Here is a 25,584-nt window from a genome sequence, read left to right on the forward strand (position 1 = left end):
AAAACCACATAGATTTTTAACACACTTCTTTACTGTAACACTGAAAATTAATCCCAAACCATGTTGAGTGTATACAGTGAGAAATAATCCGGTCTGATTAGTTTTCAATGATCTGCATTAAATCATTAAAGGCTGCAGATCTGAAATGCTTCATTTCTATGATGTGGCTTAAAACGACATCAAAGCATTGGAAATATCCAAAAATCATAATCCGACGTGACTTTTCTCCTCACAAACAAAGACTTTGAAAGTCGCGATTCAAAATGCAAAATGCTGAGCCATGTTACCAAAGCTTATAGTACTTGACAAATTGAAGGAAAGGCAGTTAAATCACATTGTATTTCTTCCAGTTTGACAGAATATAAGGCTCCAGGCAGATAAACATTCTTTAGTCACCAAATGATAACTTAAATTACACCAGCAAAACGTCTCGCATCCCACCGCAGAAGGCACATTAACATCTGATTTGAACAGGATACAATCAGATACAATTTAGTGTTCAATCACTTTTTTTTTTTTTGGATTACATCGCACTGTGAAAAAAAAAAGTGTGTGCATCATAAATGCGGGTGCAGGTACAAAATGGCTCCCGAATCCTCCAGTCGTTTTAAGGCTTCAGATTCATGATTGAGGTCGTGGTAAGAATTCTGCAACGGAGAGAGAGAGAGAGAGAAAGAGGAGTAACACTACTGTATAACACGGTGAAACACAGATTACATTTGAAGTACTGCGAGTGACCCGCTACCCACCTTCATAGACTTCATGGTGTCATGTCCGTAGTAATGGATAGGGTGCCTTTGGCTTTTTGTGTTAGGGTATCCAAAACCAGCAATGTGGACCACGTCACAGTAATTCAGAGCAACAAACACAGCGAGGATGCCCGTGGTAGGATGCACTGGCTGCAGGAAACAAACACAACTTAATAAGAGCACACTGCAATGACTCTGCGTCTCCTAACGCACTTTCCAAAGCTCCTATGTGTAGGATTTAAACATTAAAAAAAAGACATCCTGGCAGACAAATGAAGTGAGCATTTATGTTAAACAAAAATGCTAATAGCACATCTGTTGCGTAACGTAGGCTGGAGTCAGGCAGGAATACTACAACTCAACTGCAGCCTCTGCGTTCACCACTAGATGGACACAGAGAGCAACAGAACCGGCTGCCTCTGACCTCCACGTGAAAACAAAACAAGCCTTCTCCATGTGCAGAGCGAGCGCATCTTTAAATCGTTCACTTAAAAAAAAAAACATGCTTTAAATGTTTGATGTCATCTAGCTCTTGTTCCCGCAGAGGTTGGAGAATGCACTTATTTTAAGTTGTTTGGAAATAAACATTTGAGCTTCTGGCAAAAAGAAAAAACAACAAAACTGAAATGTGCAATCGTGGGATGCATCTCGCCAGGTAGACCTATTCAAAGTACTGAAGAGACAAGGTAACTAACACTAATGCAGTCACTGCTGGTGGTATCTTCTTTTAGTCAACACTACCTGTACCCTTGACACCCCCCCCCCCCCCCTCTCCTCCCTCGCAGCTTCCTAAAGATCTTGGTTACGTGACAAAAGAATTAATGCGCATTAGCAAGTCTCACCCTGAAAACTTGGGTCTTTTCCAGCAGCTTACTCACTACCTCAGGGCGGCCTCTTCTCAAGAAACCAGTAACAAGATGAAGTCATGCTTCCTGAGCAAACTACGGTTTACCGTTAGCTACAAACCTTATTCACGATTCTATTATTGGGAAATGATAAGAGAGCAATTGACTCAGAGGCAAAACTCTCAGTGACGAGAAGTTTGTGAAACATCAGATGGTGATGGTTAACTGACTGTTAAAAGGGGGAGGATTCTTTGTTCTGGGTTTGGCTGCTTGTTGGATTCTTTGGCTGAGTCTAAAGCAAAGACAGTATTGCGTGTCCATTGATGGGAAGATGACAAACAGTTTTTCAAAACAAACTGAGACTTGTTGCCAACATTAGTAAATCGCCTAATGGAAGTCAGTGCTTGAATTTATTTCATAGCCATTTTAATAAGTCCAAAACAAAATAGGCCTTCATCCGCTCTGGGAACATTGCTATTCCCCCTTGAGATATGCCATCTCATTGTCAAGGGATATAAAACATGGGATATAAACAGACTTAATGAAAAACCATATATTAATAAGTACATTTAAATTCCAAACAACAAAACAATAAATATAATAACACACATAAGCAAACAGGACTGTGCCACAAATAGCAAACCACACCCACTACATCTCCATACCAAGAGTAGTCTGCCAAGAAACAACAAATCTACTTGACGAGGCGTCTTCGTGGAACCAAGAACCTCGACATGCATAGTTTATATTCGGCCAGGGACATGTGTTGGACATTGTTCTCCAGCTCCTCCTCATTTCCTGTCACCTCTCCCTCCACAAAAAGAGTCATCTTGATTACTTTAATTAACTTTCTGCAGGCCTTCCTACAATTCATCAGCATTTCAAAAACCCTTTGTTTGCTGCCTGTAAGCAATAAAACCCATCAATGCATCGTCTTGTTGCTGAAAGTTTAACGTCCAAGACACATCGATGCAATCAGCCGACTCTCACTTGATGCTGCATTTCCGACATATTAAAATAATTCACCCTTTTTCTAATAACAATGCAATGATTATATCATAAAATATAAAATCTTGCAAAAATAAGTATTGACCGCCTTCAAGTCGTTATCGAGTAGAAGCACTTAAGACACTCACTGCTGCCTCGAGTGGATGTGGGGAAGTCTGCACATGTGGATAGGGATGGCGTGTCCTCACTCATACACACTCTATTCAATCTATACTTTTACTACGAGACAAACTGCTGAATGCACAGCGATGACTCATGAGTCTCATAGTGAAGGGGTGAATTCAATGTGGTTAAAACAGTAAACTGTCCAAGTTATTGACACTGTAAAACTGGTCTCACTGATATACAACAAAGGGTTTAGTCCGAATGAGAGACATTGAAAGAAAGAAGATTTAAAAAAAAAGGCAATAAAATGTCCTCCCTGATGACAGTACAGCCTCTGGCTAAAGTCTAAACAGAGATGGTAAACAAGTCAGGGCATCCTGGTGGGTTTTATATCTTCTCATATTCATTTTCTATTGGAGAGAAAATGGCAATATCCTGTGTTGTCCTACACAAAATAAATATGTGTCCTAAAATAGTTCTAAATTACATTTTTCTGCCGTTTCCTTGCTTATCACTTGTGATCTGCCAGATACAGCGCAGACCTCCGCCACGGCAAACGGTGCATTCACATGCTCCTCGGATTATCCCATCTCCCACAGTTGGGATGTTGCTATTGCGACTTCGGTGTGTTCATCAGCTTTAAGTCGCGATGTGGAAACAACATGGACGCTGCAAAGAAGATGTGTTGTGTTTTTAATCGCTCGGAGCGTTTAAACAACACTTCTTGTTCCGACTTCAGGCGGTGTTTACGTCAACTTCCCCAGTCGGAAACACTTATTTCCGCTTTCTCCAACAACACGTGAATGAAGCACAAATGCCCGGTCTTGCAATTTTAAAGTAAAACCTTATTTGTGAATCCGCTCCGTAATACGGATCCGGAAAAACATAACCTCCATGGTGGAAGTAAGAAAGGGACATCATCTGACCCCACTGAGATCTGTTTAGAAAATTTAACTAATGTGAGATTGAATGAGTTGAGACATGTTTGGTTGCGTTGTCCCGTCAATGAGTATCTGAGTTCACAAGGGCAAGAAGGAGAATCACTTCCACATTAGGGTTAGATGATGATCCTTTCTTACTTCCTGGTGATGTGGAAGTGATTCTCCTTCTTTCTCTTTCCATCCCTCTGCAAAATGTCACACTTTACCCAGCAGCCTTTTCAGATCTCTCTCAACTACAGCTTTCCATGTTATCATCAAGTGTCCTATAAGAGCCCTGTGTGCGGGGACGTGTCTTTGTTTACGATGGTCAGCTTCCCACTCCTCTAGCCAAGGTTCACTGATTGCCAGAAGCATTGATTTGTACCAAAACCTTTTGTCAACAGACTATAGATTCAGAAAAGATGATGTATAAAGGCCTCAATTATTGATTATATGCAGGCTCTTTATACTTCTTCTGTTTAAAAGCAATAGTTCGACATTTTGGGAAATACATTTACTTGCTTTCTCACTGAGGGATAGAGGAGTAGATTGATACCACTCTCATATCTCTCCAGTCAATATGAAGCTACAGCCAGCAGACAGTTAGCTTAGCTTAACACTTGCAGAAACCGCGGCTAGCCTGTAAAAAAACAAAACACAATCCTCCTTTCAACGCCTCAAAGCTCACTTATTAACATCTCATATCTCATTTGTTTCATGCTTCTTACAGAAAACTAAATGAAAGGTTGTGGTTTTACAGCGGGCCGCGGGACTATTTCTTGTGGTATCCTCAAGTCTCCGCTGGTTGCTTACAACCTCTAAATCACTGTTGGTAGGCACATTTATTTTTTTTCCTTTAAGGCTAAATGTTTTTCCCTGCTGTCTTTATGCTACAGACAGATGTGAGTCATCGAATTCTCTGCAAGAAAGCAAATAAGTGCATTTCCAAAAATGTCACAGTATTGCTTTAAGCCTGGCAAAGAAGAGACTGTTATTTTGTGTGTGTACGTGTATTAAGACAAACATTAGAAAGGTATATGTGTGTGTGTGTGTGTGTGTTGGTCTGTATGTGCATTGTGCTTAGGTGGTATTTTTGGTATTGAATAGAAATCTTCAGCGGCACACTTGAGAAGGGCATTCTTCACCGTGCATTCTCAAGTGTTGGATCTATGCCAATTAGCAAGCTTTCATCCTGCAAGACCTTCCTCAAAGCTCGGTGCCTAAGAGCTCGGCCACAGACGTGTAAACAGCTCAGATGGAAGGGTGCAAAAGAGAGGTTTTCTCAAGTGTCCAGCTCCTCAGCCATAGCTCTCAGATTGTTAAGAGAGCTCTCTGCTTCAGGTTTCCCCGATGCAAAAACGACTGATAGAAAGAGAACACGTGTAAATGGCACTGTGAGCCTCAGTGCACTCGTAGTTTGCCTCTTTCCTGTATTCTTCTTTCCTCTCTAAAACATTACAGCAGATCAATTTGCTCTTGCACTGAGCACCCCACAATGGGCCACAGCTGATAGTCTGTGTGTATTAGCCTCATGTGGTCGCCAGCACACGGGCGAACACCAGAGCTCAGCAGCGGCCCGCCACATAGTTTGGACGCAGGCCCGTGGAGCCTTGGTGAGAGGGGAGAAGAGGGGGGAGGGGGGGGCTGCATACTATCACCGCTGCACGCCAGATCTACAAGAGCTGAACACAGGCTTGTGTTTGCGAAGACGGGTGTGAACAGAAGAGTTATGTGTGTGCATGTGTGCCTGAAATACAACAAAGACTGGAAGGAAAGGGGAGAGAACATAGAAGTGGCTGCATGTGTGAGATTGTGTGTGTGTATGTGTTGAGGCAGGGTCGTTAGCTGAGGGTGGTATCTGCAAAAAGAAGGTCGGCTACAGTCAGGACTCCTGCTGGTATTTGGCCGATGAGAAATACCCGAGCACAGAAAAGACGGAAGACAAGATAGTGATAACAATATATATATATATATATATATATATATAGCCCTGAATACAGATAGACAGCAGTTTCAGATGTTTTTAATACTGTTAAAGCAAGCTACATGTAACCCAGTTCTCCCTATTGCTACGGTATATCCCTCCATCTTTCTGCTTCTCCTCCTCCTCCTGCCCACCCTCTCACCCCGGCCTTTTCCATACAGTCTGTGCAGATGGTGCAGAGCTCCTGTTGGGATCTCGTCTGTAGGAGCGCTGCCTTCCCACTGCTTCTCATCTTCTCCTGCACCAGCCCTCAACCTCCTACTCCCTCTCCAACAAAAAAAGGGCTCAGGAGAGGGGAACAAGCAAAAATAAAAAACAAAACTTGGCTCGAGCCCACGTCAGAGACGATCCCTACCAAACGCTACATGCCCCACTTGGCAGATGGGATGCAAAGCGTCGGTGAAAACTTCTACAATGAGTAATGATCCAAATCAATTCCCAGGGTGTTTCAAAATCCAATCCTCTCAGCCAAAGAGTTAAGGTCCAATTTGTGAAACAAAAACAGATCAATGATATTCTGCAAACAAAATGTCATGTTTTCTCTCTTCGCACAAATCGCTGCTCATCAGTCAGAGTTTCACAAACGTGTTAATGATGATGTTTGTTTCGTTTAAGTTATCTCGTCTTTCTATAACGTCACAAAACATGCTCAGTGAAGATCGACTACACTGTCGATGCTGCAATAATCAGCTCTGCAGAGATGCAACACTGAGAACTGTCCCTTTTCCCCTAAAAACACAACATCTGGTTGAAATGTATACAAAATTCTTGGCTTTCCTTCAAAAAACTATTATTTTCCGAGGGATTCACTGCGCAGCCTAGAATAAACGAGGAGCTTATCTTGTAATGAGATGCCAGAATGCCAAGCAGAAGCTAATCTTCGTCATGTTTTGCAGTAATTGGATCCACAAAATTGCTATTGACCCGGCTACATTTCAAGAGCAATGCCTCTTCCAGTAAACTGTTTATCACAGCGTTCGAGACATATCATTCGAGGAGCTGTGGCTAATCAGTGGATGCTCCATCCAGCCTTGTTAACATTCATGTGGGGAGTAGTGAAGGGCAGAAAAGGGAGAAAGGGAGGTACGAGGGAACGGGAACAAACAAGACAGAAGGTTCTAGTGGGGGAAATTATTTTTCAGGTGGACTGAAATGCTCATTATTATTGAGCTGTAACAAGAGGAGACGCGTTTCCACCACAGTTACAGCTCATGATTCTCTAAACGCTCACCTGTTTGCTCTTGGGGTGCAGAGGGATCTGGAGCAGCCGGTCTGCAGTCTGGTGCAGAAAGTGGGGGTCCAGCACTCGGATTTTACTGAAGTCACCCAACCAGATTTGAGGAGGAGGCTTCCAAAAGCCTTTGCTGACCTGGAAAGCACACATAAACCCAGAGGAAGATAAGACACAGGATGTTGTGCAATCGAAAAGAACAAAAAAGGACAGAAAGAGAGTAAAAAATTGCTATTTTTAGTTCGGCACACTGAGTTCATTTGCACAAACAGAGACGCGATTGGACCTGTGACTCCCTCACGTCTGCAGGCAACTAAATCGATGTGCAAATTAGCAGGTAATGACCTGGCAACTATTAGCCGAAGGAGGCCTTTGGTGCCCTGTGCAACAGAGTGAAGGATGTCTGAAATGGAAACTACATTTAACTCTGAAGGGCACTGGCATCACTGAGGTCGAACCTTTTAAGTATTCGTTCCTGATATGGATGGCTGGCAAGGGCTGGAAAAGAAGCTAAAAGGAGAGTGTTTATGTGAGGCAGGGAGGGAGAGAAAGAAAGTGTGTGTGTGTGTGTGTGTGTGTGTGAGATAGAGAGTGCATTCTCACACATATCCTGTACCCTCTTCTCATTATAGAGGATCTCTTTAAGCCAGCGGAGATCTTGCTGCTTGAAAGGCACCAGGACCATAAGCGTGTCGGGCTCGTTGTGCAGTGCAGGGTTGAAGGAGGCCGACTCGGGGTAGAAGAACCTCATGGTGGTCTTGTTCCCCACGTCCTCTTCATAGCCTCTCACGGGGGCATCATTCAACCTGAGGCAGGGACACGATACTATATTCAGGGACAAGAATTTTCAGGTTTGTTTTTATTTCCATTTTTTGCAATCATTCATGCAGAAATATAGGAGTTTTTGTTTTGTTTAAATCACACAGAAACGGTGTTAAAGGCAACATTTCTAACCTGGGTCTTATGCTCATAATTGGTGTCCATCCTGGCTCGTGCTAACTTTGCATTCGTCATGTCTCTCGTAGAGATTCGGGCAACGCGACGGCGGCTTAACAACATGTATCTGGGTAAGCAGTTTGAGCCTCCAAAAGCTTTCTAAATAAACTTACATTTTATGTCAATAATTGAGTCCGACCGAAAGTATACACAGAAATAGAGAGCCTAAGTGAAACCGCAACTTTCGGGTTCTGTTTCAGAATAAACCTCATTCAGAATCCCATTAACATTTGTTATAAACAAAATAAAATAAAAATCAGCCTTGGAACTGAGCTTTTAGGCTACGTAGGTAACGTTGTACTCCATATAATTAAAATAATTTGCATTGTCATGGGAGCTGTAATGCTAACAAAGAGACTGTTGCCTTAGAATATGGAGAGTAAACCTGATCCGGAGAGGAACATGCTTCATTTCTTCAGAAAGACTGATCAAAGAAACGCTCAACGACAGTTTACAGAAGAGACAACACTGACGACCAGACTTCTACCATGTGCTCTAGCAGCTAACCAAGCTAGCGGTTTAGTTAGCCAACTAAAGAGCTGTTCATCTAAAGTAATAACAAACATCTATTGCTTATCATTTCACGTGATATCGTCACGTTATAATATCATTTTTACTATGACTTTATTCCTCTAGTCCAGGGGTCTGCAACCTGCGGCTCAGGAGCCACATGCGGCTCTTTAACCCCTCTGTAGTGGCTCCCTGTAGATTGTTGCACAGTGGACAATCTTTCAAAAGGAAACGCCTCTTATCTTGGGAGTTCAAGGTGAAAATGTGTCACATTCTCCTGCGTCTACGGGCGCGGTGCCTTTCCCTGCAGGCGGCTTATCTTGAGTTGCAGACCCCCCCCAACTTGGTGTGCTAACCAGGGTTAGGGTCTGCGTGGACAGACCTGTCAACGTTATGCTATAAGTTTTGTTTGTTTTTCAAAGTGGGCTACATTTTTTATTAATTTAATTTTTTCATTATATTTTTTATTGTTTTGGTATTTTTATATTATATTTATTTTATTTTATTCAAAGTAGGCCTTAACATGCCCGTGTATTCTTTCCTTCTCTTCAAAAGAGTTTGGTGTTTTCCTTTGTTTAAACAGGTACAAATAGCAAGTTTCATTCTGTAATTTCATAAATGCAACAAATATAGTATAACTATATATTAAATCTATAAGCTGTGTTATCAAATATGTTTTGCGGCTCCAGACAAATGTTATTTGGTGGAAGAGGGGCCAAATGGCTCTTTAGATAGTAAAGGTTGCCGGCCCCTGGGCTAGTGTGATTCACAAAAGCTACAGTTTGCAAGGCAACTGTGATGTCAAGGTGGCCCGTCAGAGCTCAGGCCATTACAATCAGCAGCCAGGATGGTGTTCAGGTTCTTCTTTTCCCTCTAGATACAGTATGTCCTGTCACTTGTTGGTATGTTGAGGGCTTAAAATTCAATATGCACTTCATTCTGTTTCCAGAATGAAGACTTAAAGACTTAAAGAGAGAGAAAGAGAGAGAAAGAGAGAGAAAGAGACAGAGATACAGAGAGAGAGAGAGAGAGAGAGAGAGAGAGAGAGAGAGAGAGAGAGAGAGCAGAGAGAGAGAGAGAGAGAGAGAGAGAGAGAGAGAGAGAGAGAGAGACAGAGACGAGAGAGAGAGAGACAGAGACAGAGACAGAGACAGAGAGAGACAGAGACAGAGACAGAGACAGAGAGACAGAGACAGAGACAGAGAGAGAGAGAGACAGACAGAGACAGAGACAGAGAGAGAGAGAGAGAGAGAGACAGAGACAGAGACAGAGACAGAGAGAGAGAGAGAGAGAGAGAGACAGAGACAGAGACAGAGAGAGAGAGAGAGAGAGAGACAGAGACAGAGAGACAGAGACAGAGAGAGAGAGAGACAGAGAGAGAGAGAGACAGAGAGAGACAGAGAGAGACAGAGACAGAGACAGAGACAGAGAGAGAGACAGAGAGAGATACAGAGTGAGATACAGAGACAGAGAGTCAGACATGACATGCAACAAAGGTCCCGAGTCTGAAATTGAACCCGGGACGCTGCAGTAATGTGGCACGCGCTGTAACCTCTCTTACTTTATTTACAAATGATTGAATCACATCATAACTCATCCCTCGATCACATAATTAACACAACAGCGCAGACGGAGATCTTGTTTGCTAAATGATTCGTCTGTTTTGGAAACTTAAGTCTGTGTTTCTATGACAGAAGCAGCTCCATAACGTCAAACTCTCAGCCATGCATCGAATTCTGAATATCAATAACCTTACTCTATTGGCCCGGGAGTGATTAGCTCCTAAGAGGGGGAGAGATGTAAGCGATGGGGGGGGGGGGGAGGGGGAGACTAGGGGGGTGGGGAGAGAAAAATGCATTGTGGCCAAGCCAAATTCTGGCTGTTTGAAAGAGGCTTATAAAAACTCAGAATGCATGTGTTCATTCCAAGGCTGTAAAGTCAGATCTGCAGAGCGCCTTTGACCTCGAGTAAACTAAACACTTTATTTTCTCCTTTAACAAGAACTGAAGAAAAGTTTGCTAATTGCTGAGAGGGCGGCTCTATGTCAGGGTCACACGGTCACTCGGTCGGATACTGTCCTTCATTAGTGCATCGCCAAGTGGATTTTTATCCTGCTTTCAGGGGCGGGGGGGAAATCTCCACAGTCCTTCTGCTCTTAATTTAATCCTAACAATCCTGAAACATGAGGGTTTGATGGGTTAAAACATAGTACAGTCACCTCCTAAACAACTGTTTCTTTAGCCTAATTTCTTCTTCTCTATGAACAGCATGCCACATGTTTAGCAGTAACTGACCGTGATAGCAGTGGCGGGCCGTGCATTTCACACCTAGGCCTTCAGTGATGTCCTACACAGTCCTACCTGAATTATTCCACCTCTTAATACCATCATTATGACGCCATGGCTCTCGAAACTATACATTTACACAGAAATGCAGTATAACCGGGCGTTGCATCACCTTAACATAGTCAAGTACAACAGAGTTATATTAATATTTCCGAAACATTTAGCAGGCATTCCCAGCAGTACAATGTGCAGTGCCTCTCGGAGGCTGTGAGCCGGGGGTACCGCTCGTAGTTAGTGGTTTGAAAGTGTCGGACAAACTCTTTTCCGGCTGTGATAGGCCCGCTAGCGTCGGGGTTGGCCGTTCTCTTCTCACGATGTCTATCTTTTCTTGAAAAGTTCGTCTTGAAAATGGCGTTGTAATTATATCTGCGACCAAATCGATCTCTTCTCCTCCTTCAGCCATTGTGGGTTGAAAAACAGCTTGTAGAAATCTAAATTAGCTCGTTCAAAGTTTGCTAGCTCTGCATAGCTCTGCCTCTCAATAGTGCGTATCCAATCAAAAGACGTGGACGTGCTGACGTTATCGTACGCCTGCTAGCTGGCCCCGGTGTCGCCAACTCGAAATCTGATTGGTTAACGCCACAGTTTTGTCTCCGTTCAGCGACAGGCGCCCGCACTGTTGATTCTGAAGGCCTCAGGGCAGATCTCTTGGACCCTGGCAACACATCATGGCTGAAATATGATTGGATAAAAGCTCTAACATAAAGGCCAGACCTCCACATCTCCATCTGAGGCTGGAAGCAGCGCAACCAAGAGGAAAGCTATGAAATGAAGAGAATAGACTATGGGGAATAATTTAATACATATTTGTGGAAGAAATATATAAAAATTACATTTATATCCTGATGATGTTTAGGCCAGCAGAGAAGGCCTTGCTGGCCCTGACGGCCCACCACTGCGTGATAGTACTAACAGCAATACTTTCATGAGGCGTTCTTCTTTCTGCTTACCGAATGACCACGTCATATTTGTTGATGATGCTTCCCAAGGAGCTGTTTTTAATGGCAAAGCCATTGCCTATGACTACACACGTTCTGCATTCCAGGCTGCGGAGAGAAAAACACCACATACACAACGAGTGTTTCACAGTTTAGTACAATGAGACACAAAATGTCCCCTTCTCCACAGATATTACTCACAACGTACTTATCACCCGAGGGTGCTTTCATTCCCATAATGAGGGACAGTTATGCGGCTAAGCAGCTACCCATAAGTACCCATAATTACAGTGATGAAGTCATGCAGCAGGACTGAGAAGGATGTGTAACACAGCTGGAAAACATCGACCAATCACACCGGTTTGAAAAACAAATCCTGTTTGTCAATTATTTTGATATTATTGGCGCCATTTTTGGATTTCTAATATATTAAATTGAATAATGTCGTCCACAATGGACTTAAAACAGTAGAAACCTGGGTTAATGTGACGTTCAGTTTCAGGACAATGTTCCAGGTTTGGCTGAAGTGCGCTCACACTTACTTTTCAATGCTGGCTGGCACCTGATAATTTGCAATTACAGCAAGAACTTTCAGTAGCAGCAGCTCTGGGAGGGAAAGTGAGAAAAGGAGAAGTTGAAACTTTGAAAACAGATGTGCAATTCACATATAAAACGACTGCTGTGAAGTACTTCCACTGTGTTAAGAGCATCTCATTTACTTAGTACAATAGATACGTGGTGGAAGTACATCTGTGAACCTACGTACAACACTACTACTTCGCACGACAACCAGTAATACCAGGAGGATACGTGTGCCCAGTACACGGAGCAGAAAGAGCAAAGGATAATGTAAAGTCAACATACCGCTGCCCTTAATGCCGTAAGGTAATGGCAGCTTTGACAGATGCTCCCGCCAGAAGAAATCCTCCAGTTTCAGAAAGAGCTGAGTCTGTCTGTTAATGCTGCATAAAGAAATGTCAGAGCAGGAATTACAACATAATACTGCAGCGCACAGGGTTTCACTGTACGAGTTATATTACAGGAGAGTTTGCTGAGAGAGACGGGAGGATATGAGGATTTTGGCTTTAAGCAGCCATCAAACCACACAATGGACAACACCAGCGGCGCTGCCAAACAGCACAGTGTTCATATATTGGAACACGGAAAAGCTCGTCTTAACTCCCCCAAATGTTCTGGTATCTATTAAGCAGGTAAAGCAGACTCATTATGAAGAACGCGGCCGTTTACATGACGTCATTCAATAGCAAGTCCGCCTCGTTAAAATCTCCTGCTCTCTGCTGAGCAGAGGGGAACGAAAACAATAATATTCACGGAGCTCGTGGAGTGAGACAAATGTGGCAGGTTGTAATATGTGAAACAGTCGCTTTTTTGTGTTCGCTGGCTTCAGACTCCAGCTGTTTATGACCTACTGTCTTTGACAGTGAGTCTATCAGACAGTTATTACCCCCGTGTGCTGGCTAGCTCTTCGCAGGGGATCAGCATAAATCTCCAGGGAAGGGTCTAATTAGAGACATGTCACTGTGATTGCCTTGAAGGCCTCCCTATGACTGTAATGACTGATGTGAAAAACCCCAAGAACAACTAGGCGGCAATCTTATTTGAGAATGCAAATCATGTTCTTTAACAAGGATAAACACGGGGATTATGGATTTGACTGTTGAAAAGAGGTCAAAGGGCGGGCAGTGGAAGGTCTACTGAGCTGAAGAAATAAACAGTAACCTTGGGAGGAGGTTGGGACAAACCACATGGAGACCGTATCACTATTTTGTAACAGAACCGAACCAGTAAAAAGAGCAACAGTAAATATGCAGCTGAATAAACTGATAATAGAGCAAGAAACAATAAATGAGCCGAGGGCTGTGGAACAACGACGACCTAACGGGGCAGAACATGAGGAGGACAAACAAGATGTTGCCCCGCTAACTTTATGAAGGGCTAATTCTTAGCCAATGTTGGTTTTTATATTAAATCTCTCTCGCTGAGACATTTCATGAACACATTCCACTTGAATTACTGAAACGTACATGATTTAGATGGAAAGTCTCACAGTTGCACAGAGCCTGGCACATTATGCTCAAATAAAAACATTGGCATACCTTCCTCACTTAATAAGCCCTCCAAAAAAAAAAAAAAAAAAAATCACAGACATGGCATTACTCACCTAAAGTTAAGGCTCTCCCACTTCTTCTGGGTGAGCCAGCCACCACACAGCGACTTGCTACTGTTCAGAGACTTGCTGGTGCCTCCGTAGCTGAAAGACAGACAATCACCACAACTGGCATGAAAGTTACTGCTGAGTCCATAAAACACACCGTGCCAGTAACTGGGTCCAGAACACTCAAAGCGTGAAAGAATGGGCATGTGCGAGGGCCCAACGTGACCGGCAACTCAGACCGCCGGATGATCCGAATGTAGGTTGTGCTCTTAACTTTTAGTGACTCAGCACTTCACAGACTTCATGGGCATTTTGTGTAATTGTGTGACCTCAATACCGAGAGCAAACGGGAAAGAAAGACGTGGTTGTGTTAGCGTGTGTGTAATTACCTCTGAAGTATGGCATAGGAGCAGTAATATGTGACAAAGGAGATGAAGAAGAGGAGAACTGGGAGAAGCCTAAGGCACCATGCTGGAGTCAAAGAAGACAAAAAAACAGAGGCAAACGTACAAGAATTTAAAATAAAAACAGGATTATCAAATTTCACATACAACATTATGCTCACTTCAGAGTTTTGACACAATTTATGTGAGATTTCTTTGATGTTTACGGCCATAAAAAACCACAAAAGGTACTGTTATCCCATGTAACAGATGTGGTATCAGTGGCAGACTGGGTACTGAAAAATGAAACTGAAATGCATATTAAAGGGTGTTTAGTTGCTTGAAACCAGCTGCAGAGAGCTGGTCTCTCTGAACAGACTTAAAGCGACTCTTAACGACATTGAAGCAGACCGCTGTGTCTGTAACTGCTTTGATTAATGTTGTGATTGTGACGCTTTTTGATTCGTCTGTAATTGTGCTGCTGCCTATCTTGGCCAGGATTTTTAATATCAATGAGACATATCCTGGTAAATAGGTTAGAAATAAATAAATAAAATTAATGGATTCCCAGCAAGTGCCTCTTGCTATTTAAAGATGACGGCAAAAGGTCTACAGGAAACGCTCCATGGATACATGGCAATGACAGGATATATAACCAATAAATTATCCTCTGCTTCTAAAGTCAGTATCATAAGTACATATAAGTCCATGAATTAATATCTAAGTGTGATTCCACCTGTACGTCGAGGCATCACAGGACCATAGATGCACTTTGAAAATAATAATAAAAGGATAATTAACATTCAGCGAGTCCAGCTCGGTCCAAACGCAACAGTTGTTCAACAGGAGGTTGTGTGTGGGGCACAGTGACTTCCTGGAGTGTGAGCCGGCTGCCTAGTTACCACACAGAGATCAAATTATTCCTTAAGTAGACCAAACAGCCTACAACAAGCACGAGGAAATGACAGGCCATATTTCCAGCACTCCATGCTACAGCACAATACAGCAACCTTCAATACGACTGTCACTGCAGCTCTTTTGTTGAAAATGAATCACTGCGGAGGGTCTTTGTATACAGTATAAAAGGCGAGGACCCTCCTTTAGATAAAATGGAAATAATCCAAAAGAGCATCAAGACAGCTTTGTGTTTTCCCACAATCATTTAGGCAACATCTGCAGTAAACAAGAGTGGAAGTTTTTGGAGGAGTGACTAAATGTTGTGTGGCAACAGTCTGCTGCACACAGTGTGAGAAGTGTCTTTCTACGCTGACGATTGTGGATTATTATATCATAAATCTTTTTCGTCGTTTAAATAGGAGAAAAAAAAGCATTTGGTAGTACAGAGCGCAGGTTACCCAATGAATATAAAATAACAGTGGTAATAAAAGGTTAACAATCTCACTGTTGATACTGTGACAAACTGCATATTGCATCATAAATAACAACACAGATCAGATTAGTGCTTTACTGAATATCAAGACCGGAAAAGACACATTCAAGTAATCAGAACAAAACATTAACAACATCAGATATCAGCTTACTTTTAACTGCCTTCTGGGACATCTTCACATGCTCCTTGGTGCTCTCATGTCTACACAGTGCATGAGGGTATCCTGGGTGACGAGTACATAAAGGAGAAGAAAAACACATGTATTAGCAGCTCCTTCAAACCGCTTTATGACAAGCATCCTCCCTTTCTGAGAAGATGCTATAAAAGAGCCATTACATTGAATACACAACAGCTTATTGAGTCATAGTGGGCATCCTACGTATAAACAAGATGCATTGACTAAGCTCAGGCTCTGTCAGAGTTCATGGGCGTGGCAAATAAAACTAATTAATGCAAGGAAGCAAAAAAAAAAAACAGTGTGCAGAGAAAAGACAGAGAGAGAGACGCTGAGAGGGAGGCAGCAGACGAAGTTAAAATTACATTTTAAAACCAGATTAAAAAAAAGGGGCATGTAATGTTGCACGCATGACTATTGGCTGTACAAAGCACAGCTCATCCAGAGCCATCCGCACAAACAGTTGTACGGAACATGTTCCAGACACCGCTTCAGGACTAGCCCAAAACAAAAACTAAAAATCAATAGCGAGCTGAAGCACAGCTGAATATCTATTTTGAGATGTGCTTGTGTGCACATGAACTTGCTACATTGCAACAGTAACGTAATACGCCTGTAAATCTACCAGGAGATCATACACGCCCCAACTCGGAGACAGCCAGGGAGTGGAAACCACATGATCGATTAACACCACCACAGGGACGCTCTGCAGATTTTACTCCTCAATATGTGGACACTTAAAGTCTTCTCCCTGGAAAAACAAGACCATCATTTCACAACACAAAACATTGATATGCTGCTTCCTGAATCAGGGGTTGGGTTTTTATCTCGAGCCGGATATGAGTGTTTGTATCCTAAGTTATTGTTTAGGAAATGATGATAACACTGAAGAATTTCTAGAGGAGCAAACTTCAAATGCATTGTTTTCTTTGGGGGAAACAAGCAAGAGGAGTTTTTTCTTCTTCTGTTGTGTTGGTTTTGAAAGCAACACCAACTGTTCTGTTCCTGTAGTCATTGTGGAGCTCAACTGTAGTCCCTAAATTGCGCTCATTGGTTAATTAACACATAAGTCAATTGACAGAAATAATTGGTTAATTGTTTAAGTCATTTATTGAGCTAAAAATGCAAAAACATGCAGGCATAACAAAACACACTGTAGAGTGCAGAACATATCATTTACTTATTACATGTTTCATTTAAATGTAATTATTCCATTTTATGTTATTATTTCATTGTAACATGTATATTATAATACCAAATTTTATTTATTCTTTCTGTGCAGAATAATGATCCAAGGCCCGGTACTGGTTCCGGCCCAGTGGTTGGGGACCCCTGTCCTAAGTGCTTAAATATTGCAGGCTGATGCCTAAATGTTCAAATAATGTAAATGAGCTTCTCAGGGAGCTGTGCAGCCACACATGACGTGCCAACAGAACCGTGACATTACTACAGAACATCCGTGTTGGAAAAGATGATCAAGAGATACAAAGTTTGAGTATTTTAGTATGAAGAAGGCTTTCTGCAGAAAGGATCAGAGCATGCAGCATGAAGGTTTGTCAAGCAATGATACCGTGTGAAGAATGTGGCCTCATCTTTATTCACCTCAGGTGACCCATAAGGGTCAAGGAATAGGGCAAGGAAAAAGCACTAGTTTAAGACCAGACCTTGTCAGTTTGGACATGGACACCATCTGTCTCCTTATCTGTTCACTGCCTCCTCCTAACATAAACACCTAGCATATATATATCATGTGATAGCATGTGCTATAGGAAGACAATAGGAACAATAAAGCAATTTAAGCAATGCAGGATTTTTCCATTACACCTCTTACCTTTTCCCTCTTACATTTCCAACGATGATGTCCTCAGTGGTACAGATGTAATGAGTGTGGGCTTCTCCCTGTAACAAAAACACAAAATAAACTGCATGAGGAGAAAATATGCACAACCAACTATTCTTTGTGCTTGTCGTTGCACTTGATTAGGAAGCAATTACAGAGCGCAGTGAAAGTAGCATGTATTAGTAGCAGTAGTATGCGCGAGCTATGCTTTGTAACAATGGTTCTGGGATTGGGGTCAACAGGTCTACGGACACATTATTAAATACTATACAATGACATACAGAAACGTCATTCTTACAGTCTTGGATTTGGGCTGATCGTCTTCTAGACTTCCTTTTAGAGAATACAGCTGATTCTGGTAAATGTGAAGATTTGCTGGGATTTGGACAGTTAGTCGGACAAAGTCATTTAAAGATGCTAGTTTGAGCTCAATTCTGACATTTTATAGACAAATCAATCGTAAAAATAACTAACCGATTAAAACATAAATGCTAAATAATTAGTTGCAGCCCTACATAGTAAAGCCCTACATAGTAAAGCCCTACATAGTAAAGCCCTACATAGTAAAGCCCTACATAGTAAAGCCCTATAGACTTCTCCGGTGTCAGATACTCCCTATCACCCCAAGCCTCCTCACCCTCACCCCCACCCTCCTGAACTTGAGGTAGTTACAACATCAGGACATACTGTAGCTCCCAGGATTGTGAAGCACAGGAGGCGAAGGACCTCCTCACAGACACTACAGGCAACACATAGCAGAGCTGCACAATACCTGGCCGGCTCTGATACAGTCTGTGTGTGTGTGTGTGTGTGTGTGTGTGTGTGTGTGTGTGTGTGTGTGTGTGTCAGAGGGGCGGGGAAGGGCTGCCCGGGAGAGCACAGGGGGTTAAGGGACGAACAGAGAAAGATTTAGTCGTGTCAGAAATGTCCTTTACCACAGATGTGCTCAAAAGCATCGCTGCAAGTCTAACCATGGACCACTGAAATGCAGACAGACCACTTAAAGATCTTAGTCACACACTGCAGTGATTAAAAGATGAGTCAGGCAGCTCAGAGGAAGTCGTTCCGGCAAAAGCAGGGCATGGGAAAATGTTTATTGGTTCTTTCCGCCCGACTTTCAATAAAGGAAGGTGAGGGCTAACGAGATAAACACTATGAACTTCGCATTAGTAGAAACAAATGCTCATATTCTCATTAAAATCATAATTATTACGAGAAGATAGTGATATTAATGTGAGCTCTGTATTTTAGGTATTTAAGGTGTTAGAGTAGCTTTGTAGGATTAATCATGTATTAAATACTCGCCGAACAAAGAGTACAAAACCTAACAGATTTATTTTGAAATTTAATGGGTGGGTTTTAAAACGGGTAAAACCCTTGTAAATCGGTCGGCAAACATAATTGATGACTTGAAATGACCTCCTTCTCTAACCCTCTTCCACTTAACAGTTCATTTCTGTTAACCGCAGACACTCTGTAAAAGAAAATCACATGTGCGTTCTGCTCACAATGGAAAATCCACCTCTAAAAAACATATAATCCCAGAATTTAATCCAGTCGGAAGAGCTAAATCTGAGGCCCCATTTGTAACACTACGACCGCTTTTACGCATAAAAGCTTTCAAAAGAAATTGCTGGCTATAACAGGAAGGAACTCCACCAAAGCTAAACAAAAGTTTCCCTCATTGCAATATCGACTCAAACCAGCAGCGTGTGATTCATACTTGCGGTCAAGTCTTCCCAATGATGTCAACAGGGCACTCTACTTGATGTTACAATCACCACGGCCCCTGGTAGACCACCACACCAAGAACAGACTATTCCACCACTGTGGTGCAATATTCACTTTTGCAATTTTGTATCAACGACTCTGTACTTCTACTACTTTTACTCTGATTCTTCTGTGTGTGTGTGTGTGTGTGTGTGTGTGCGCGTGTGTGTGTAAGTGTATGTGTAAGTGTATGTGTACGTGTATGTGTACGTGTATGTGTACGTGTATGTGTACGTGTATGTGTGCCCGTACACAAGCTCTTCTTTGGTGACTCAGCAGGTTCGTCCTACCCCCCTACTTGAGGAGTCGATCTGGTCTTAATTAGTTTGCTCTGTTGTATTTTGGCAGCAGCTGATCGTCATCGCAGACGGTTCCCACACTGACACATTAAACCAAGGTTACACATCTTTCGGGCTTCATGGTCCTTCCCATCTGCAGTTGACTGCACATCGAGTCACATCTGCAGGTAACTGTGTTCATTATTATCTTGGCTGCATACCGTATTCTGCTATACATACGATAAGAATAATATAGCTTTCATTTCAGTGAATACATTTCCTCTGGAAGGCGGTTTCATAAAGTGGGAGCTACAACAGCAAAGTTGTTGTTTTTTTTTAGTGTTGACCTTGGGATGGTATGCAGTGTTTGGGAGGATGTTCTGGGAGTCTTAGTTGTATGCCAGTCAAAAGGTACAACATATGAGAGGTGAACGTGAACTAAATAATACTAAAATACATTTAATGGAATACCAACTTTAAATTAAAACACCTTAACGTCCTTATTCTTTTCAAGTAACGTTTTAAAGCAGATGTTAAAATAATGAGAATAATAAATAAATGGAGGCCATAGCCATTCTTTGTCATACACAGTATTTAAGGCCGGATTAACCCATTTAGGGGCCGAAGGGCAGAGAGCTGTAGGTCCTATTGACTCCCCTGTCACCCCCTTGTGAGTGTGCGTATTCACAAATTTCCAAATTTATTGAAAGTACCAGAAAACATGAACAAAGTGAACGTGGTGGTCCAGCGTTACATAGAGCTCTGTGTTGGGTTAAATGTGACTAATCTCAACAATAGGTTTTTAATTTGATGCATCCATGAAACACTGCAGTGACCGGTGCACCGGGGTATGATTACGTTTACCGGTTGTCTTGAGGATATGTGATTTTAAAAGCTAGATTGATTAATTCATGCAGGAGTGAGTCATTACTGCAGAGTGCATATCATGGTGTGTCAGCTGATCTGAAGTTGGCATGTGCGAAATATCGCTAAGCCCCATTAAATGAAACATCTGTGCAAAAAAATCTCTCTCTTGTGGGACAGCCTGAAAATACAGTAATATCTTTATTTTTAAATCTGTCCATCCATCTTAAATTCAGTTCAATACAAAAAGTACAATCTGTGAATTGCGTATTAGACAGGTGTTACTTTCTGTCCACCCCCTTTGTCCCTCCCACACCACTCTCTAATATGTCACGGCCGCACTTCCAAGGTGATCTACAGAAAACGGTCTTTTATCAGTGCAAATGTTCTGCTGTCAGCTTCAGGTCAGAAGAGAAGCCAGACAAGTGGCACTTCAAGGAGACAGTGATGGAAGGCTGCATGTTATGAGAGTTTCTACCACAATAAACTATGGATGATGGGAATTTAATGCCCATTTTTTTTAGCCCCATTTAGATCAATTCTAACATAATTCAAACTTTTTATTTTTTACACTGCAACAAAAAAGATCTAGAATTGGGTAGAAAGAGACAAAGAGGAGAGGGGAGGAGAAAGGATCACCTTCAGAATAAAAGCATGAAAACACAAGTTATATTGTTTAGATGTTTGGAAAAGGTTAGCTCTTTCTTTAAATGAGAGCAAAGGTTTTCTTTCTCCAAAAACCTTATTTCTTAAAACCTTGTGTTGTTGTTGTCTTGTATTCTGTAGCACCTTGGGATTGCTTGTAGCCATGAAAGGCGCTTTACAAATAAAATGTATCATTATTATTATTATTAACATCGATTCAATATATCAAAATCAACAAAAATTCAACATCTTGTTTTCGCAGCCCACAAATTGTTTGTCCAACACAAGGAAACATACGTTTTAAATTGCAGAAACTCATTTATATTATAATCAAATTCAGATTATTACATTTTTTTAGAGCAATCTCTCCAGCTGGCATGTGCTAGGGAAATTACACACAACAACCCCTGCCCTTATATAGTGTGTAGGGCCCTGTTACCTATGTTACCTATGTTACCTATGTTACCATTACTTCACAATCAAACATTTTACAGAACCCAGACTAAAAAGAAACTTGTACTTGTGGCAAATGCTCAGGAACCCATATCATTCTCCCCTGATCCCAAAGATTTGTTCAATTTGAAAGAACTGCAACCAGTTTGGACATGTCTGTCCCCTGCACTACATCGTGCCAACTAACCAAATATGCTGCTACAAACAATTTGGATCAAGATGTGCTTTCTACTCGGCAACTTTAGCACATTGTGTTGTGTGGGGTGACGAGCACGATCAAGGACAAGACAGAAAAAGGAGTTTTCATCACATAAGAGGACTTTAGCGGAAGGGTGATGTGCAGTATAAAGCCTGCAGTTTAAGAGCTCTTAAATTAACTCTGCTTCTTTCCGTCCCAGGTAGCCCACCTAAGGACATTGCCACTTAGGCTGAGAGATAAACATGGAAAAATTAAAACCCTTTTCATAACATCCATTCTTAGTTGTGGTCATGTATTGTTCTTGTTTGATTGTGTTTGCCTTAAATTAATGTTAAAAGGGGGCAGATGTGTGTTCACTTCTGCAGAGACCAGATGGCCTGTTACCATGTGTACAAAACCCCTCATTAAACGCAACACGTTAGTGGTTGCAAATAAAGAAAATATTCATCTGATTTTGAACTCACGCAAATGTGTTCAACTACATCCAGGAGCAGGTAGTGTAACACACCTGGGTTTGCAGCAATAAGCAACACACAGGACTGATGCTTATAATAAAACAATTTAAAATGATTGGTGGCTGTGATTGTTAAAGTTGCAACATGCTGAGAAATAAGTCTCATGGTTTTAGACTTTAACCCAAATTCCACTTCAAATCAGATTCAATGCCACTGATGACAGGGAACATAATAACTGTGGTTGGATAAATTCAAGAACATATGTTATTATCCTTCACAAACACGTTGCAGCCAAGTCTACAGTCTGTCTGTCCATCCAACCCGAACGAAACGAGAACAATCTAAACACACTGACACAAATGTTGAAATCAAGGCTCGTGGTAGGCCAGCCAAATTAAATGTGATATCTTGTGATCCAGTGAGGCCAGTTTACAGCAGACCGGTGGTGTCCCATGCCCCCCTACAGGCATGTAGACAAACTCCAAACACACGTTAGCTCGAAATGTTCTTACTTACCAGCAGCGCTGCCCGACAGATGAGCTTTAATCCGTGGAGCGAGCCTGTTGTACTGTGCAAGGATGTTGAACCAAGTTCACGTTGCTTTTGGTGACACACACTGCGTGGGGAATCGTGAAATATGCATCTGTCTTCAGCGCTTCACACACACCCGGGTAAAGCAGTGATGGGATATGGGCATCAAAGTTCATCCCTCGGAACAATGTAGCGGAAAGAAGACGCGTCAACGCAAACCACAGCCTGGATTTCAGCTGATCTGAGTAGCATGAAGTCTGCAGGCATATATAGCGGTTTACTGGAACGCTTTCTCTCTGTTACAGCGCGTTCCCTTTTTCTCTCAACGCTGGGACGCATGCGCATGTGGGTACGCGCACTGGAGAGAACAGACCCAAATGCCATTCCCTGTATAACAAAAAAAAAGGTACAAGCCGAAACCTGACTGTGCTGGCGTTGCATTTGAAGTAAACATTGTCCACGTTCTATGTGATCTCCGGTTTATTGTGATTGTTTGCCCCATCCCTCCTCGATCCGCCTTAAACTGGACTATTATCCCAGAGGGAACAACATCTGGAAAGACTTTGCAGTTGGCTGTGATTTTCTTATACCTCCTAATGTAACAGATAACAGAGTCCTGCATTCAAAATGTTGCTGAAGTAAAAGCAGGCTACATATTCCTAGTGTACCTGCTTATTATGCAGAATGGCACATTTCAGAATAATATATATTCCATTGTTGGATTATAATTATTGATACATGTTGCAGTTGGTAAACTATTTTTATGCTCAGTTTATTTTTTTGTAAATACATCGTCATCATTTATTTGTTGGAAGTACATTGTAGGCTAACTAAAGCTGTCAAATAATTGGAGTAAAACGTACAACACGTGCTTCACTTGAGTAAATGTATTTAGTTTCCTGGTCACAAGATTAACTTCAGTTTCTACCGTCATGTGTATGACATAATAATCCAATTTAATTTGAATTCAGGTCAACTGAGGTCCTGTTTTTTGGGAATCTGTTAAATATTAACTATTGATTGAGATTACTATCTAAAGCATATGGATACTTTCCGGACATGTTGAGTAAAAGCTGAACTTTGAACAGAAATATTGATGCTTTTTTTAAGCAAAGTATTTAGTTTCATCAACTTCCACAGTTTTGCATTTATATGGCCACACCAGTAAGCCATAAAGTTAAGTTAAGTTCCTCCTTATTTATGGATCCAGGCAGAGCCAGACACGATCAAATACCTTGTCTGCATAAATGTAGAATGCTCTTGGGGCCAAATGCAAGGTTAATAAATGCTTCCATGTCTGTGATCTACTGCCAATTATAATGATTTGCTTTACGTCTCCTTCATTGGACTGTATATTTCTCCCAGAGGCACCGAACTCTGGAGAGCCTTGTTGTTGTTGGCTGTCATTTAGTAAATCTCTGTTTGTAAAGGAGATAACAGACTGAAACTCAGGTTCAACTTCAGTGACCTTCTATCAGACTTATGCTGCGAATAGAGGATACATTTACTTGAGAGATCCAATTAAAAATGTCCTTTTCTTTCGTACTCACGATGTTTTCTTTAAGAAATATTTTATTAGATTGTGAATAACCTCTGTGTCCTCTAATGAGTCAACTAGCAAAACAATGTTTTGCAAAAAAGTAAACCTACAGATTACGTTAAGCAAATGTTTGCTGGGACGATGTTGGCGTTCAGTAAATAATCTGAGAGAGCCTGCGTGCGTCACTCATTCACGAGCAACATTTCATCATTCAGTTACGATGTCCATAATTAATTTGTAATGTACCAAATACAGAACTCATCCTTCATTGTGCGTTTCAAACCTTTTGACTTGCAGCCTTCTTGTGTCTCATTGCACTGTACAGGCCTACATTCACTAACCCAATGAAATGTTTGGATCTCCTGCCATCCTTTAATTAACCCAGCTGCTGCTTCATTGCAGCACGGCAAGCGGAATTTTCTCACCACAGATAAAAAAAACCCCATCCAGGTCAGTACCGCCGCGCCCAGTCGAGACCACCATGGTGACTAACAGCTGACTGCTTTCCCATATTCTCGGTGGTCCAAAGCACATCAGCTTGCCATCCAGTGGCCTGAACTATCTCCTCCCTTTCATTGTGTTTGCTTCGTGCTTAAAGTGCTGCGATGCCGACACATAGCATGTCCTGAGATCAAAAGCCCAAGTGGGTTTTAGTCATGTTTAGTAAAACTGGTCCTAGTTTTAGTCAGTTTCAGCCGACTCAATGTGAGCATTTTAACTCCATCAGACTGCTTCCAAGTTAGATGTTAGGCTACATTTAACATCTTTGCATGCAACGCATCCTGCTCCTAGTACTAGACTCCTGGTACTAGGATGGGTTAAAAGCAGAGAACATCCCTCCAAATCTTAAATCTTAAATCTTAATCTTAAAATCTTAAGTGAAGGGAGCAGACTACACTGCCCAGAAGACTTGGAAACAAAAAAAAAGGAGATATAACATGCAAATGAACTACATTTAAATGGCATGGAGCCCTTCAAAAATAATCAGGACATGAATATCAAACGCATGTTGCTTTTCTATCATGCCATTTGTTTAGACTGCGAGGATCTTTCTCCAGACAATAGTTTACTTTTTCTTTTCATGGGATTTTATATGAAAGGGGCTCCAGATAATGTTAACCCATTTTGGCTGACCAAGTCCTGCTGTACTGTACTGTATCTTTAGCACACCAGTTAGCATTGGTGTCATATTACCAGTAGAATGGAGAGACATGTGGAGAGCCAATGTTTGTTTCCTCTTTTGTTATGAAAAAT

At 41.8% G+C, this 25,584-nt stretch overlaps 1 protein-coding gene and 1 long non-coding RNA gene across 2 annotated transcripts; one reads left to right on the forward strand and one right to left on the reverse strand.

Moving 5' to 3' along the window:
- Window positions 1-496: 496 nt before the first annotated feature.
- st3gal4 (ST3 beta-galactoside alpha-2,3-sialyltransferase 4) lies at window positions 497-23,125 on the reverse strand. The gene is made up of 12 exons (XM_029446267.1): window positions 22,776-23,125; window positions 17,587-17,654; window positions 15,732-15,803; window positions 14,197-14,278; window positions 13,814-13,903; window positions 12,496-12,593; window positions 12,174-12,237; window positions 11,644-11,739; window positions 7,459-7,648; window positions 6,843-6,980; window positions 750-899; window positions 497-647 (listed from the first exon to the last, which is right to left on the reverse strand). Exons 3-12 carry the CDS (start codon window positions 15,751-15,753, stop codon window positions 558-560), a joined length of 1,020 nt encoding a protein of 339 aa, XP_029302127.1. The 5' UTR covers window positions 15,754-15,803; window positions 17,587-17,654; window positions 22,776-23,125; the 3' UTR covers window positions 497-557.
- LOC115017631 (uncharacterized) lies at window positions 10,498-19,162 on the forward strand. The gene is made up of 3 exons (XR_003833264.1): window positions 10,498-10,633; window positions 12,674-12,677; window positions 19,153-19,162. It is a non-coding gene; the product is annotated as an uncharacterized LOC115017631 (long non-coding RNA).
- Window positions 23,126-25,584: the final 2,459 nt, after the last annotated feature.

The sequence above is a fragment of the Cottoperca gobio genome, chromosome 13 (assembly GCF_900634415.1).
Source record: "Cottoperca gobio chromosome 13, fCotGob3.1, whole genome shotgun sequence".
Lineage (NCBI taxonomy): Eukaryota > Metazoa > Chordata > Actinopteri > Perciformes > Bovichtidae > Cottoperca > Cottoperca gobio.